At 52.8% G+C, this 14642-nt stretch overlaps 8 protein-coding genes across 8 annotated transcripts; 4 read left to right on the forward strand and 4 right to left on the reverse strand.

The window, feature by feature from the left end:
* Nucleotides 1-183: 183 nt before the first annotated feature.
* Nucleotides 184-1509, forward strand: B0I36DRAFT_240842 (uncharacterized protein; the record flags this gene model as incomplete). Its single annotated transcript, XM_046149794.1, has 1 exon — nt 184-1509. One exon carries the CDS (start codon nt 184-186, stop codon nt 1507-1509), a length of 1326 nt encoding a protein of 441 aa, XP_046014554.1.
* Nucleotides 1510-1553: 44 nt separating this feature from the next.
* Nucleotides 1554-2192, reverse strand: B0I36DRAFT_321953 (uncharacterized protein). The gene has a single exon (XM_046153788.1). It carries the CDS (start codon nt 2106-2108, stop codon nt 1596-1598), a length of 513 nt encoding a protein of 170 aa, XP_046014555.1. The 5' UTR covers nt 2109-2192; the 3' UTR covers nt 1554-1595.
* Nucleotides 2193-2297: 105 nt separating this feature from the next.
* On the forward strand, nt 2298-2682 carry B0I36DRAFT_321954 (uncharacterized protein). The gene has a single exon (XM_046153789.1). It carries the CDS (start codon nt 2442-2444, stop codon nt 2628-2630), a length of 189 nt encoding a protein of 62 aa, XP_046014556.1. The 5' UTR covers nt 2298-2441; the 3' UTR covers nt 2631-2682.
* A 13-nt stretch (nt 2683-2695) lies between these two features.
* Nucleotides 2696-3446, reverse strand: B0I36DRAFT_348738 (uncharacterized protein; the record flags this gene model as incomplete). The annotated part of the gene is made up of 2 exons (XM_046156718.1): nt 2696-2725; nt 2769-3446. The coding sequence occupies 2 exons, from the start codon at nt 3444-3446 to the stop codon at nt 2696-2698; spliced, it is 708 nt and encodes a 235-aa protein (XP_046014557.1).
* A 637-nt stretch (nt 3447-4083) lies between these two features.
* On the forward strand, nt 4084-5097 carry B0I36DRAFT_362362 (uncharacterized protein; the record flags this gene model as incomplete). The annotated part of the gene is made up of 1 exon (XM_046158645.1): nt 4084-5097. One exon carries the CDS (start codon nt 4084-4086, stop codon nt 5095-5097), a length of 1014 nt encoding a protein of 337 aa, XP_046014558.1.
* Nucleotides 5098-5446: 349 nt separating this feature from the next.
* On the reverse strand, nt 5447-6983 carry B0I36DRAFT_362363 (uncharacterized protein; the record flags this gene model as incomplete). The annotated part of the gene is made up of 5 exons (XM_046158646.1): nt 5447-5985; nt 6077-6141; nt 6213-6598; nt 6661-6765; nt 6831-6983. The coding sequence occupies 5 exons, from the start codon at nt 6981-6983 to the stop codon at nt 5447-5449; spliced, it is 1248 nt and encodes a 415-aa protein (XP_046014559.1).
* Nucleotides 6984-9833: 2850 nt separating this feature from the next.
* Nucleotides 9834-10971, reverse strand: B0I36DRAFT_240491 (short chain dehydrogenase; the record flags this gene model as incomplete). Its single annotated transcript, XM_046149766.1, has 5 exons — nt 9834-10070; nt 10139-10196; nt 10267-10661; nt 10719-10797; nt 10862-10971. 5 exons carry the CDS (start codon nt 10969-10971, stop codon nt 9834-9836), a joined length of 879 nt encoding a protein of 292 aa, XP_046014560.1.
* An 800-nt stretch (nt 10972-11771) lies between these two features.
* Nucleotides 11772-13725, forward strand: B0I36DRAFT_241760 (sugar transporter STL1; the record flags this gene model as incomplete). Its single annotated transcript, XM_046149860.1, has 8 exons — nt 11772-11880; nt 11951-12028; nt 12088-12324; nt 12388-12813; nt 12895-13037; nt 13103-13278; nt 13348-13423; nt 13483-13725. The coding sequence occupies 8 exons, from the start codon at nt 11772-11774 to the stop codon at nt 13723-13725; spliced, it is 1488 nt and encodes a 495-aa protein (XP_046014561.1).
* Nucleotides 13726-14642: the final 917 nt, after the last annotated feature.

Raw genomic sequence — 14642 nt, forward strand, 5'->3', positions numbered from 1 at the left:
AGGCGCAGGCTGGCTAAGAAGCAGTACAAATAGATTCAAAGTCTGAGGCAGAGCAATGCTGAACTATCAAACCACTGGCACATCCCGCTCGCTAGTTGTTGAGACTTCCTCTTTGCAAGGCACCGAATTTTTTCGTCCGTTACACTACCTTGAACCTTGAGATCCACTCGAGAAACCTCTACCATGACCGACGAAGTCAAGAGATACGCCATCGTGGGCTTGGGCATTCGCTCAGCCTTCTACTACCAAGGCATTATCCAAGACTTCAAGGACAATGCCGAATTGGTTGGCCTCTGCGACACGAATCAGACACGAATGAATGCCGCCAACGACCGCATCGAAGAGCTTGGTGGCTCACGGAAGCCCACTTACAAGGCCGAGCAGTTTGATCAAATGATCGCAGAGACCAAGCCGCATGCCGTCATTGTCACGACCATCGACCTGTACCACCACGTGTACTGCATCAGAGCCATGGAGCTGGGCTGCGATGCAATTACAGAGAAGCCCATGACTATCGACGAGGAGAAACTGCAGGCCATGATTGACGCGGAGAAGCGGACCGGCAAGCAGGTCCGGGTCCTCTTCAACTATCGCTATGCGCCTCACCACACCAAAGTGAGGGAGCTTATCGCCTCTGGTGTGATCGGTGAGGTTGCGACCGTCCACATGGATTGGATTCTCGACTGTGCGCACGGGTCAGACTTTATGCGGCGCTGGCACCGCACCAAAGACACAAGCGGCGGCATCCAGATGCACAAAAGCATCCATCACTTCGACCTTGTGCATTTTTGGCTAAACACGGAGCCGATCCTTGTCTTCTGCCTCGGCGATCTGCGCTTTTATGGCAAGGAGAACGCGCAGAAGCGAGGCGTCAAGAATGTGTCGGAGCGCTACTCTGACGATCCGGAGGCTAGCAAGAACGATCCATTCGCTTTCCAGCTCGGCGAGAACGACCAGCTACGGAAGCTGTACCTCGAGGCGGAGCATGAAGACGGATACATCAGAGACCGTAACTGCTTCGCCGATGGCATCACGATTGAGGACAACCTCAGTATGGTGATCAAGTACGCCAACAGGGCCGTCATGACGTACAACACATATGCTTACGCACCGTGGGAGGGCTACAGGTGTGTCTTCAACGGTGACAAGGGGCGCCTAGAGATCAACGTTGTCGAGATGCACTACCACCCGGGCGGAGAGCCGATCAGCGAAGAGGGAGTGAGCGAGCGCGAGAAGCCATACATCCAGGGCGGTGTGGAGCAGACCAAGATCGTTGTATACCCGCTGTTCGGCGAGCCGTATGTCGTGCCGGTGGACAAGCAAGAGGGCGGTCACGGTGGAGGCGACCCCGTCATGATGAAGGACGTCTTGATCGGCAAGGAGGAGGATCGGTACAACCGCGCCGCCAGCATCAGAGATGGTGGAAATGCCGTCCTGGTTGGCGTTGGCGCCAACAAGTCCATGGCCTCGGGCATGCCAATAATGGTGCAGGACTTGGTAAAATGGTAACAGTATAAGGTTGATATTTCTATCAGAATGAGAGGTAGTCATGAATTGACTAGGCGTCATGCACTATGACTGTCCTCAAGGCTCATTCATTGCCTCGAGTCAAGCCTTATCTGAGTCTCGGCAACCGAAGTGAAAAAGTCTAAGTCAAATGACAGGTGAAATGCCGGGTCCATGAGAAAGTACGACGATGGATCCAGATGCGATGCCCAATTCTCATCCATGGCCCCCGTAGTCAATAATGCTGGAGCGCCTGTATGAGCCGCGCTGACCGGCTCTGGCACATTAAGCGTTTGAAGTTCCGCGTGAGCAGGTGCACGATCGCCAGGGGAATTGGCGGACGCGATGTCAATCCCTACCAAAGCTGAAGCACTACGACTACCGCCGGGGACCTGCGGAATGAGTGATAGTTCTGGTCTGTCCTCCGAGCTATCATGCGGACAGATGTTTCGTACCAGGTTGCAAATGCCATGGACACTAGTCCAACAGAGTCCAAGACTATCAAGGACAGCGCAACACAGGCGAAGATCCGACAAAGTCTGCTCATAGTCTCTCGTCCTGTCTCGAAAAGCTCTATATATGACAGTTGTGGCCATTGACATGGCATAAGGGATGAGAGGGAGCGGCGGAAGACTCGTGTACGCCTTCGCCTGACTTCCTCGCTGCCCAATGATCTCCAAGACACGTTCCGCCGAGGACAGTCTTCTCTCATAATGTACTGTTCCCGGAGGGCCAAACCTGCAGGAGAGCATGGCGGCTGCATGGTACCACACCTCGAAGTAGGCGCGGTGAGCCGCATGGAACGCCTGCCAGTCGACTTGTTGCACCAAGCTCTCAAGCGTCGGGAAGCTGTCCACTAGGTCGGCGCGTTCTGTGAGGTTGGGCTTGTACACCTTCGTCGCCAGCACCATGAGATCGCCTAGGTTCGTCGCGACATGAGCGACATGAAGTCTGTACTTGTTAGGCGGCCCACCACCAATGATGCGTGGTATGCCGACATTCGAGTCGTCAATAACAAAAGGCCCTGCCGCGGTGATGGGTTTGTTGAGCCTGTCGAAATGACGGAGGGTCCACCACAGCAGGGAATAGTCCTCTGCAACGGCAATATCTGCCGCAGGCTCTGATGTTGCAGGCTGCTTGTGATGCAAAGACAAGCACCAAGCTTCACTGATGGCTTGGCTAAGAAACATCATGGTCCGATCCAGACCCCCGGGCCCGTCTGTATGCAGGTGCATCAATGCCAGGATGCGCACTCTATTGACCCTGTCTGGCTCCAGATCAGCCTTCATAGCGGCGTCCAACGCGAGGAAGAGGCGGGAGGCGAATTCGAGAGCCGACAGTGGTGCTGCTCTAGCTTGATCGCTCGGTGCGGCTATAGGCAGGCCTGGGGCCGGTGTGTCAAGGTGCAGGAAAGGCGCGGCCTGAGGACTCTTGCAGACCACGAGGCACACTGCGTTTACCAGAAAGCACGATGCTGTTCCGTTGCTCCAGTCTCGAAACAACTGAGGCCCATCAAGTAGCGGAATAAGGTCGTCGAGCATTGTGATGTACAGAGGTAGCAGTGCGGCCACAGTTTGTTGGGGCACATCCCCCATCGCACGGATTTCGTCCAGGTAGGCTCGATGGGCTGCGGTCATGGGGCGAGACTCGGTTTGTCGTTTGGCCTTGTGCCTCTGATACCAGGCCATGCGGCTCTGAGGTCGTCGTCTAATTTGCTCACCGCCATGTGCTTCCAGGGAGATCAGGCTCGACAGGACCGACTCTGGATTGTATCCATTCTCGCGGACGGCAATTGGACTGATGTCTCGTATAGCGCCAATGCCTAAGTTTGCTGCAGGGGCCGTCACTGGCGTGTCTTGCAGCCTTGTCCGCGGAATGGCCTCCTCTCGACTGGAGGCGGCGAACTTGCGCACCCGAGGGGCCCTGTCAAGGGCCGCCATGTCCTGGTGATGACATTTCCTCTTGCGGGCACGACACCTTCTGCACGGTATGTCTCGATGAAAGTTAACATTTGTGATCTGCGCAGGCCAGATTGGGCCGACAAGATGGGAAGCGACTTATCTTGAAAAGTGCGGCGACGGGGGGCCTCGATCAGACTCGAGTCCCAGGTGATTTCCATGGCCAATGGATCACGCAAGAGGTGTAGTGTATGTGGTACGGCTACCTGACTAGCAGATCGCAAGCTCGGGCCAGGGACAAGGGCAGGCCATGGATGGGGAAAGTCAGGTCTGGCTAAAAGATTTGGTTCCGTCGAGGCCTTATTTTAGGGAGGCGAGCGGTGGGGCAAGCGCGGAAAGGTCCTCTTCGTACGTGACACTCCACTTCTTTTACATCCGCATTACCAAGCGGACGAAAGTCCGCAACGCTGCGGGCAACTCTGGCGATGTCGAGGTGCCGCTCAGCTTAATAATAATAAAAGGCATGGGGCCCGTATGTAGCTCTTACGCAAGGTACAAAAGGACGCAGCGTCGCCTCTCTGCTCAAAGATTTCTTCATCCTGTTAGAGTACAGCACACCATTGCCTACTCAATATTCTCAATACTTCCAGCAAAATCAGCGTCACCATCTTTCCTCAACATGACAAAGACTCTCACCATCATCGGAGCCACTGGCACCCAGGGCGGCTCGGTTGTGACCGCACTGCTCAACAACCCCAACTACGCTATCCGTGGTGTCACTCGAAACATCAATAGCGACAAGGCTCGCAGTCTGGCGGCACAAGGCGTAGAGGTCGTCCAGGCTGATCTCGACGATTTCGAGTCCCTGAAGCTCGCCTTCAAAGGCTCCCACGCTGTCTTCGCCATGACCAACTTCTTCGAGGCGTGCCTTAGGACCGGGAGTATGCCGGCCGCTATGCAGCTCGAGGAGCAGCAGGGCCGCAACCTCGCTACTGCAGCCGCCTCAACGCCAGGGCTGGAGCACTACATCTGGTCATCCCTGCCCAACTCCTCACAGAATACCAAAGGAAAGATCGTAGTACCCTACATGGCAAGCAAGAACGCGGTGGACGACTATATCCGTACACAGCCGGACCTGTGGGACAAGACAACGCTTATCTGGTTCGGATGGCACGCCGAAAATATTCAGAACCCTCTGTTCAGGCCGCAGCCATTAGCCTCCTTCAACCCGCCCGGTAGAGACGTGGTACACCACATTAACGTACCCGTAGAGACCCAGATGGCCGCACTCGGCAGCGCCACGGTGAACTCGGGCCTCTGGGTACGCGCTATCCTCCAGCAACCCGCCATTACGCTTCCAGGCAAGGCGGTCGCCGCAGTCATGGACTATATATCCTTCAAGGATATCTTCGCCACGTATCACCAGTCCCGGGCCGAAGCAGCAGGCGCCGGCAAATCGCCGGGCAAGGCACACGTTGTCGAGGTCAGCGACAACAAGTATGCTGAGATGTGGCCAGCCTGGGGCGAGATTCTAGGTATCTCGCAACGCTACATGGCGTCTCTGCCCGGCCAGAGTTTTAGTAGTGTCCATGAGGAGATTGAAGTGCTACTGAGGCGCGACCTCGACGGGCTGGACGGGTTGGTCACCACTCAGCAGACCTTTGATGACATGGCGAGGGCATCAGCTACCTAGGCAGGCAATTCCAGCTATAGAGCTGCCCCATTCCGAGCTTTGAGGGTATGGGAGGAACTTCTTCAAACGGTACGTCATAGCACGATGTAACCCCAGGCACACAATGCCGTATATTTCTTTATTCTGCGATCGGTTAAGTTAAGAAACCCCCTTGTTCTACGTACCAAGAGAGCTCAAGAAGCTGGTGCATAAAAGAAATTATTATAAATGCATAACTTTCGTTCCCACGTACACCACTATCCATCGCCCAGACGCCACCGCCTCTATATAAGAAATGGAACCTAATCCAAGTACCTCATTCGAAGCGCTCCCTATCAGAAGGACTGCCCAACACCCTATCGGAAAAGCCTTAGTTAGGACCCGACCCAAACTCCTTTATGTAGTGAATCTCCAAGACCCTGCCGTCACTTATATCGCGCCGATAATGATTGCCCGTTCCCAGATCACTACCATCACCACTACCAGAACCCCTCACTTTGCCGTTGGCTCCCTGCGACTCAATCTGTACCGTGTAATCGCCGACGCCGCCCTTCCTGTTGTGCAACTCCGCCGTGCTGCCAAGGCTTCCCTCCCTCTCGTGGCCCGTGAGCTCGATGTCGGCATCGCTCATTACCTCATTGTCGTCCATTCGGCTGAACGTGGTCATGTTGAACATGACGCGCGCTGTCGCGCGGCTCCTAGTGAAGGCGTTGCTTCCCACGCCGCCGCTGCTAACATAGTGGTTGCGGTCCGTGGTCCCGCGGCGGCCGTAGGTCGGAACCGAGTCAGTCGTCATGCCGAGTTTGACGAGCATGATGCGGAACAGCGGCCGGAGGGTTGCAAAGCTGCCTGCGGCGATCGAGAGACCAGCTTCAACCTGCGTCCAGAGGGAGATGTTGGAAACAGCGACTGGAAGTTGGTGTTGGGATATCATGTTAGTTATAATATAGCTTTTTTCGTTGTACGCTAAAGTATCGGTTGTACTGGGGGTAGAACTTACAGAGAAAGTCGGGGTTCCTGAAGTTAGGGATATAGGGGAAACGCAAGATAACCGCAGTACTAGCACTAAGGTAATGACTATCTATGAGAAGATGGTCTTTGAGATCATTCGGCCTCCTCTATCGGTTTCCACTTACATGCTAGCCATGCCGAGAATAAGAGTTAGGGCTATCTTCGTCTTCATATTCATCTGTAAATGGAAGACGAGCCACGCAGGTAGAAGCGTAAACGCAAGATCCGTAAAGAGAGTAAGCGAGCTATATGCGTACATAATCTCGACTACCCTCTCTATATCGACACAGGTCCCAGTCCCGGTGAATTTTCTCCAGGTAAAGGATATGGGGTTGCACTGCCCGAGGGTTATGATAAAGAATACGAGGCTACTTAGGGTAGTAGCAGCAAGCGCTACATGGATGATCCAACGGTGTATATGCTGCGTCGTGATACGAAGGAGATAGTATGCGACGGATATCTTCGAAAAGGCTAGAGCTACTGTGATAGATGGATAGCAGGCAAACCACCACTATCGCATCGCAAGTGTTAATACTGCCATCTCGTTTAGCTATTATGCTTAAATGAACCTACCATCCGTGCGGTCTCAATATTTTCAGGTGATACGTCTGCCATATGCCCACCGAGACCATATATGGTCGCCATCACACAGGTAACGGTGTTAATCGTGAACGCAAACTAACAACTTGGTTAGTCTTTTATCTTGCAACTCCCTAGGAGCGGGGAATGTGTGAATTACAAACCATAGCAACCATCATAAGCCAGTCGTCGACAGCGAATCTCTTCAGGATAAAGGTACGAACATATACTCGTAGGGCCGAGGCCACGAAGGCCAGAGACCAAGCGCCCAAGGCAATAGACCTGAGCTCTAGGCTCCGACTCTCAACTTCGGCCATGGCGACAGGTAGGTACTATGGTCTCTGGTTCTGGCCGGAGCAGAATCACTGGATTTCGAACATTAACTTCCCCATAAACTATGTGCGGAGATGGAGCGCATGCGGGACCTTATAGGGCATGATGGACGAGCGCTTGCCGGACCGACAGTCAGTGTCGACAATGAAGACGAGCAGGACAAGCGACATGCCGCCATTCCCCGGTGTGGCGCACTGATCTTTCCGTGCTAAATATGCTTCTACAAGTCATTGCGGCTGAACGACTGGGGGGTCTGATTTGGTTACCCCCTACGGATTAGGTAAATGAACCCTGTTTCCTGTCTTCCCCATGGGGCATCACCTGAGTGCGACCACGCCATGTGCAGTCCGAAAGTCCAACTTGATAACCCCGGGCCGCCACGAAACCACGTCGTGGGGAATGGCAGCGCCGCGGTAGCCCCGAGACTACTGCCAGGTGCAAGTACAACGTGGACAAAAGACGGTTGGCTCCGGCCACTAGTAGCAGGTGGCTGATCCAGCTGAGTTCCGCGGGCGGACGGGGGTGCCACGCTGCGAGGTACTTCTCCAAACCGTGTCTAGGTGTGTTTGAGTTGATAAATAGTGTGCGTTTTCTGGCGTGTGGATGAGCCGAACCCGAGCTGTAGGGGAGAAGCTAAGAACGAGGCGATTTTAGTGACCTTTCAGGTGGGCTGCGGGGTACCACAAACATTGGTTCCTTTTACAATAGCTTCTGGAATGATGCCAAGCTGGCTAGAGTCGAATGGATTGAAGATACAGCATTGTGGCTTCTGGCGACGAATAGCGTCGCCAGCCTGCTCGTTGAGGCTTGCTGTACCGCTTCGCATAGGTCGTTGCCTTGGTAGATGGCTTTTCTCAGCTCTGCCCCCTGTATCAAAGGTGGCGGCCGGGGACCCCACGCCAGTCACTCAAGATCGGCCGAGAAAGGACCGGAGGACGGTTCGTAGTCCAGAAAGAAAGCGCTCTCGGTTGCATTAGACACGCGACTAAGCGAGGAGAAACTTTTGGTGCATGGGGAAACTTCTGGTGTGTGGCGGCCTTGCTCCAAATGAAATCGGGTGACCGAGTTCCGCATGTTAGTAGTAGGAAAAGTTACTGGTGGGATTGATCATCCTCCGGCTTGGTGGTGAAATTAAAAAAAACAAAAAAAACAACGCTACCTATCTATTACTGATCGTACTTGGGAAGCCTGGGATTGATAGCACCACGAACCTCTCGGGCTATCAGGAGTACTTGCTATTCAGCTCGACAGGCTAGCCTCAGCCTGCTCGTCCCCAGGCGCAAACGGGCTCTATGCTACGGTGGCTATACCACAGATTGCCTACCAAGTGAAGTGATGTTACATTTTCGAAATTGTGCCTAGTACCCAAACTGGAGGCCTGGACGGAACCAGAGCCCTTTAGGACTTGAATGCGGAAACCAAGCCCCGCCTCCACATTCCCACGTGTCGGGGGGAAAGGGAAACAAGGGGTAGGGTTACATCGTCTGCAGGAGTGTGGCGTGGGTTGTGGGAGCAAACCGGCGAGCCGGCGCTGGCGACATTGGGGAGCACCTGCGAACCAGAAAGTCCGACCCCCTGCGTCTTCGAGTCTTCGTCTTGCGTGCGCCGAGCCTCCTCTGGCATTCTCGCAGCAGTTCTGGCGCCCCATCCAAGTTAGCCAAATGTCACACCAGCCGTGGGCCACTGGGACTGTAGGAAACACCAAAAAAACGTCACATGTTGCCTTGGCGGCTATCACGGCGTACGTCTTATATGCACCTGCATATTTGTTCTCGCTTGCAAGGACAATTGTGTTGTTTCGCCGAGGTGGTTAGAAAGCCGGCTGCGGTCCAGGCCGCACAGCAGAGACGTACAATTGGCAAACTTGGCGCTGGCAGCCAGAGCTTAGCCAGGAACATGCTAGAAGGTTCCATACGTGGTCGTCAGACTACCTAGAGGCTGTGCTCCGTCAGCCGCACCACGTTCTCACCATGAAACGACTAGATCCTTGCTTTCTCGCTTGATGGACTTAGTAGCTGCGCCTCAAAGCCGGACTGTCTCTACGCTTACAACACGGTCCTGCAATCTCAGGCTCGATTTCAGCCGCAAAGCATGCGGCATAGATGTGACGACCCGAATCGCAGCTCATCCAGGGCTGGGCATTCGATGTGAGTTCTGTCGCCATTACCCTACCCACTGACCTGTGTGTAGTTTAGACTTAGTGTCTGTACTCGAACTAGGCTATAAGATTTACTTTTTATAGACAGTACTCAGCAGGCTTTTGATGACATGGCGAACGCATTAGCTACCTAGGCAGGCAACTCCGGCCACAGAGCTGGCCAATTGCGGGTTTTGAGAGAACGGGAGAGATTCCTTTAAGCGCTGCCGAAATGAATGATAGAGTGAAGAGTTCTCCACCATTTCTACTTCTGAGCTCAGGGACGGCTTTAGAGAATTGATAGATTGATTTTTCGTTTGAAGTATTAATTACACCAAGGCATCGATATATTTGTATCAGTGCATGCATGAGAGCTTTGCTACTTTAAGTTGCTTCTCTGGTCTTGAGAGGCGGGCAATCTTGATTTCTGCATGTCTGGCTTCTTTGACTGGTCCAATCCGGAGGGAGCAATTAACCAGTATCATGTAACGCACCAATTTGAGGCTATCTTAGGTCGGATCATCTCACGATATCGGGCATCCCGGAGTTTAGTAATGGCGTGCATGGTAAGATATTATCTGCAGGTGATGCAACTATGGTGTTTTCTACTATATACATACATTCGTAGATGTGGCTCCTCACTCTGATAGCTGGCTATATAATCAGAGAGACTATCAAACTAAAATATGAAGACTCTCTATTTAAGTCCGCCAGCAAGGACAACCTCTTGCCCTGTTATGTAACCTGTCTTAACGAACATAGTGACAACATTCGACACCTCCTCAGGATCTCCCAGTCTATGAACAGGAACACTGCCAGCGATAGCTAGACCAGGGTCTGAGGCCATGAGGCTTTGCATGTTGACATCCTTCTTCCAAGTTTTGCTTTTGGGCTCTGGGATCATACCAGTTGCGCCAATCATTGCAGGTAGAACCTAGTCTCAGCGTTAAACCTTGTTCGTTTTTCTTTCGACTTTGTCATCTGGGGTGTCCTTGTACTCACCATGTTGATTGTCACGCCTTCTGGTGCAAGTAGAGTTGCCAAGTTCAAGCCCATCGAACTGAACAAGGCACCGCGTCAGCTTTTCGCCCATTCATTCGTGCCAGAGAAGTATAGATGTGTAGCCTTACCAAAGGGCGCCTTTAGAAGCAGCGTAATGACACCCATTCAGCCCCCCTCCTCTACTCGCAATACTCCCAATCAGAACCACTCTTCCCCAACCCTGGGTTCTCATACCTGACAAGCAAGCCTTTGTCACAACAAATTGACTTCGCGTGTTGACTTCGAGCATCTCATCCCAGTCATCCTCATCAATGTCCTTTGGGTCCCGGATGCGACGTCCTAAGCCTGCGTTTGCAACTAGGATGGAGATGGCTTGGTGCTTGTTCGCGATGTCAGGGTGAGACAAACAGCTCGGAACGAGGCGTCTGGTTGCTTCCCGGGATGAGAGGTCTGCCTCGACGGGGACGAAGAGTTGCGACGGGTATCTGGTTCTCAATTCTGTTGCCAGAACTTCTGCTTTCTCCTGAAAGTTTGTGTTAGTCCTGCCTTTACTGCTCGGTAACTATTGTGATTTACATACCCGACTACAAGAATAATGTAGGAGGACGTCGCATCCCTCAGCAGCTAAGGCTCGAGCACATGCTGATCCAATACCGCCACTGTATTGCGCACATGTTAAGATCAACAAATTGCCGAGAAAAATATGGACGATTTTGGAATTACCTTGAGCCTGTAACGAGAGATAATCGGCTCTTCTCTCGTAAACGGTTATCGATAGCTCGAAGGCTGTACTCGTCCGTCGTCAGGACCTCATCGGGTTGGGAGTGCGGCATCTTTGTTTGTCTCAGAACGATGCTTTGCGTTTAGTTTGCGCAGAGGCATCTGTTGAAATACAAGAAATCTCGCCACTTCTTATCGCTACAGAGACGAATATCCCCATGGCGATCGTAAGAGCCTGTGTGTTTCTTTGACGCTGAATCATATACACCTGTTCAATCGCCGACACGCATTTGGCGCTCGGCGTTTGGCTGGTGAGGCTATTGACTTAGATCACTAGCTTCATCTAGTCCATCTCAGCTCACATTCCTTCGAGTATCCAGCGTGACATGTTTACTGATCTAGCTCACCACTGGAGGTCAAAATAGCCATAGATCCGGAGACACTGGTAGTTCTAGACCCTGCCCATGCGGCAACTGAGCGGCAACTGAGCGGCAATTGACTGCCACGCCCCTCCTATTACCGAGATTTAGAGTTCAACGACATGTCACGTCCATGACTGATACTACCCACAGACCCATGGCGTGGTCTATGGGGTCCCCGCAATGGGGTAATGGACCGACCCATGGGGTTTTGAGTTTTTGTAAACGTCTCCCCCGAATCTCGCTTACCGCTCGATCGAATCCCTCCCTAGCCGTGCGCAACTCTAGTCCCATCTCCTGCTTCTGTATATATTGCCCCCCAAGATCCGCTTCACCCTAGGTCAAGGTGTTGCGGTATAGACTATGTGACAGTTCAAAGTCATTCTGTCGTCGATCCTTCGACTTATCTCTGGGTTCGTCAGAAAAAAAGGTCACTCAACATCTGGGTCGCATAGCAGAAGACATACAAATCAGCCAATCACACTACAAAAACCATGGGTGCCACCGAACTTCAAGGACGGTCGCTCATTCTGACCGTCAGCGTCTTGACTTCCTTGGGCTTCATGCTCATTGGTTTCGACAATGGCCTCATGGGAGGACTTGGTATGTCGAGCTCATTTCTCTTTCTTGGTCTGACGAGGGGTTCGATGACTGACACAACAATTATGAACAGTGGGCTCGCCTGCCTTCAACACAACATTCGACACTCCTGACGCGAACATGCTTGGAGTGATTGTTGCCATTTTCGAGAGTACGTGACCGCGTTTCTCTTCTTCATAGTTTCAATTGCTTACGTTAGCTGCTACACAGTTGGTTGTTTCTTTGGATCTGTAGGCTCCGCCATCTATGGTGAAAAGCTTGGCCGTCGCCGATCTGTTATGGTCGGAGCTTGGATCATGATCATTGGTGCTATTCTGCAGTCATCAGCATTCGGTCGTGCCCAACTCATTGTCGGTCGTATCGTGTCAGGTGTTGGCCTGGGCATCATCAACTCTACCGTTCCCGTGCTTCAGGCTGAATTCAGCCCCAAGTCTAGCCGTGGAGTTTGTAAGTCAAGATCCTCACTTCTCCCCATCACACCATGCTGTAAGCTGACACTTGCTCCTAAAGACGTGTGCGCTCAGCTTTCCACGTTGAACTTCGGTATCTTCCTCGTCTACTGGATCGACTACGCATTTTCCACCCACACGGCCAGCTACGCCTGGAGAGTGCCCGTGATCCTGCAATGTTTCTGCATCATTCCCATGCTCGTTATCGTCATGTTCATTCCCGAGACGCCTCGCTGGCTGGCCTCACACGATCGGCCGGACGAGAGTCTTCAAGTTTTGGCACGCATTCATGCCACCTCAACTGATGATATCGAGGTTCGCCGTATGCACAGTGTCATCATTCAAACCGTTGCTGTCGAGGCGTCTGTTGGCGCTGGCTCCTGGAAGGATCTCCTCAAAAACGACAGCATCAAGTCTCAGCGAAGGCTTTTGATTGCTTGTGCAATCCAGAGTTTCCAGCAGCTTGGTGGTATCAATGCTGTTATCTGTAGGTTCTCTAAGCAAGCCAAATGACTCAGATATAATATGCACTTCTATGGCATTTATAAGGCTAATCAACGTTTTTCAGACTACACAAGCACCCTCTTCCAATACAGCATCGGTTTCAGCCCTCACATGTCATCTCTCATGTCTGGCTTCCTACAGACCTGGTTTTTCCTGGCTTCCTTCATTCCCTGGTTCTTAATTGACCGCGTTGGAAGACGACCACTGGTATGCAATAGCCTGTTTTGTCTCCCATGTCAAGAATTATTCTGATAACATCGATCTCTCTAAAGCTCCTTTCTATGATCAGCGTCATGGCAGCTGTCATGGCCGTTCAAGCCGGTCTCATCTATCAGGTCCAGAACAATACTTCCATTGCTCACTCCGCGGGTATTGGTGCTGCGGCGATGCTCTTCGTCTTCCAGGGTGCCTTCACCATTGGCTTCCAGGCGACAGTCTGGGTGTACCCGTAAGTCTTCATTTCCCATATCGTGCGACTATGGCGTTTGGTTTATACAGCTGCTGAATCTTTGCGTAGCTCTGAAATCCTCCCATTGCGTCTGCGCCAAAAGGGGTCTGCCATTTCCACCGCCATGAACTGGATCTTCAACTACGTAAGTCAAGAGCAGCTCTTCTTTCCTAGGTCGAACACTCAACTAACAAGACGGCCTAGATGATCGTCCAAATTACACCTATTGCGATCAATAACATCGGATGGAAGACATACATCATCTTTGCGGTGTTGAACGCTACATGGGTGCCTCTCATCTACCTGTTCTTCCCGGAGACCAAGGGCCTTGAGCTCGAGGACGTTGACCGTCTCTTTGCAGGCGAAGGCCTCCTTGACGGGATGGACGAGAAGCCAGCAATGCACGCAGATATGGTAGAGCACGCTCAGGAGAAGGCGATCGTCTGAAAGAACGGGCTCTCACACATATTGTAGGGGTGATGTCCTGTCTCTAGCTTCCGCACGAGCAGGGATGACTATGATGATCCCGCCTGACGAAACCTATTAGTTAGTTAGGGACGGAGGAAGGGTATCTACCTATAGTAGGAGATTCTTCAAAAGCTGGTCCCAAGCCGCACTATGTATCCTAATCTTTATGTGAGCTATATTTTGGCACCACAAAGGTACTGTAGCTTCTGACCCTCACGACCAAGACCGTGGCTGACAGCTTGGTCTCTGATTTCAGTGCACTTCTCTATCTTATCACTCTCCTCTTTCAACCCCGCCCAGGACGCGGGCAGCCTAAGATCTGCCTGGCTCGCTGCTCTCATCTCCGTTTAATCTTGAAAGGGGACTCGGCCTGGAAAGCGGCAACGATTGAGTGCAGGAACTTGAGCACGACCGCCTGGTACGCCTCGCAGTCCTTCTCCTGTCGCGCCTGATTTTCTTTGTTGGTGAAATCCGCCTTCCAGATGGAGGTCTCCGCCTGCTCGCCCAGACACGTGAGGCACTCATTGACGGGCTCCATGTACTGCTCGCCCATGCACTGCAGCAGCTCGTCCTTGGCGAGCCCGATAAGCTCCGCCTTAACGAGCTTGCGGCCCCGGTCGGTCTGCAGGAAATCGCTGAGGGACGCTCCACCGACCTCCTTGCACCTCTTTTCGAGCCGGCTACGCAGCCGCGGCTTCCATTTCATCTCCAGCTCCGGCGGCCGTATTGAATCCCCGTGGTGGAGTTTGGAAATGGCTGCGGCGTCCCATGGCTGGTATACCATCGCCTGCCACAGCCCGATTTCCAGGAGGCACACGCCGAGGCTGTAGATATCGTGGTCCATGTTCCGCGGCGGCCAGGGCACTGCCCTATCTCCCATACCCTGCTGGTCCGAG

Source organism: Microdochium trichocladiopsis (genome assembly GCF_020744255.1).
Source record: "Microdochium trichocladiopsis strain MPI-CAGE-CH-0230 chromosome Unknown B0I36scaffold_4, whole genome shotgun sequence".
Taxonomy (NCBI): domain Eukaryota; kingdom Fungi; phylum Ascomycota; class Sordariomycetes; order Xylariales; family Microdochiaceae; genus Microdochium; species Microdochium trichocladiopsis.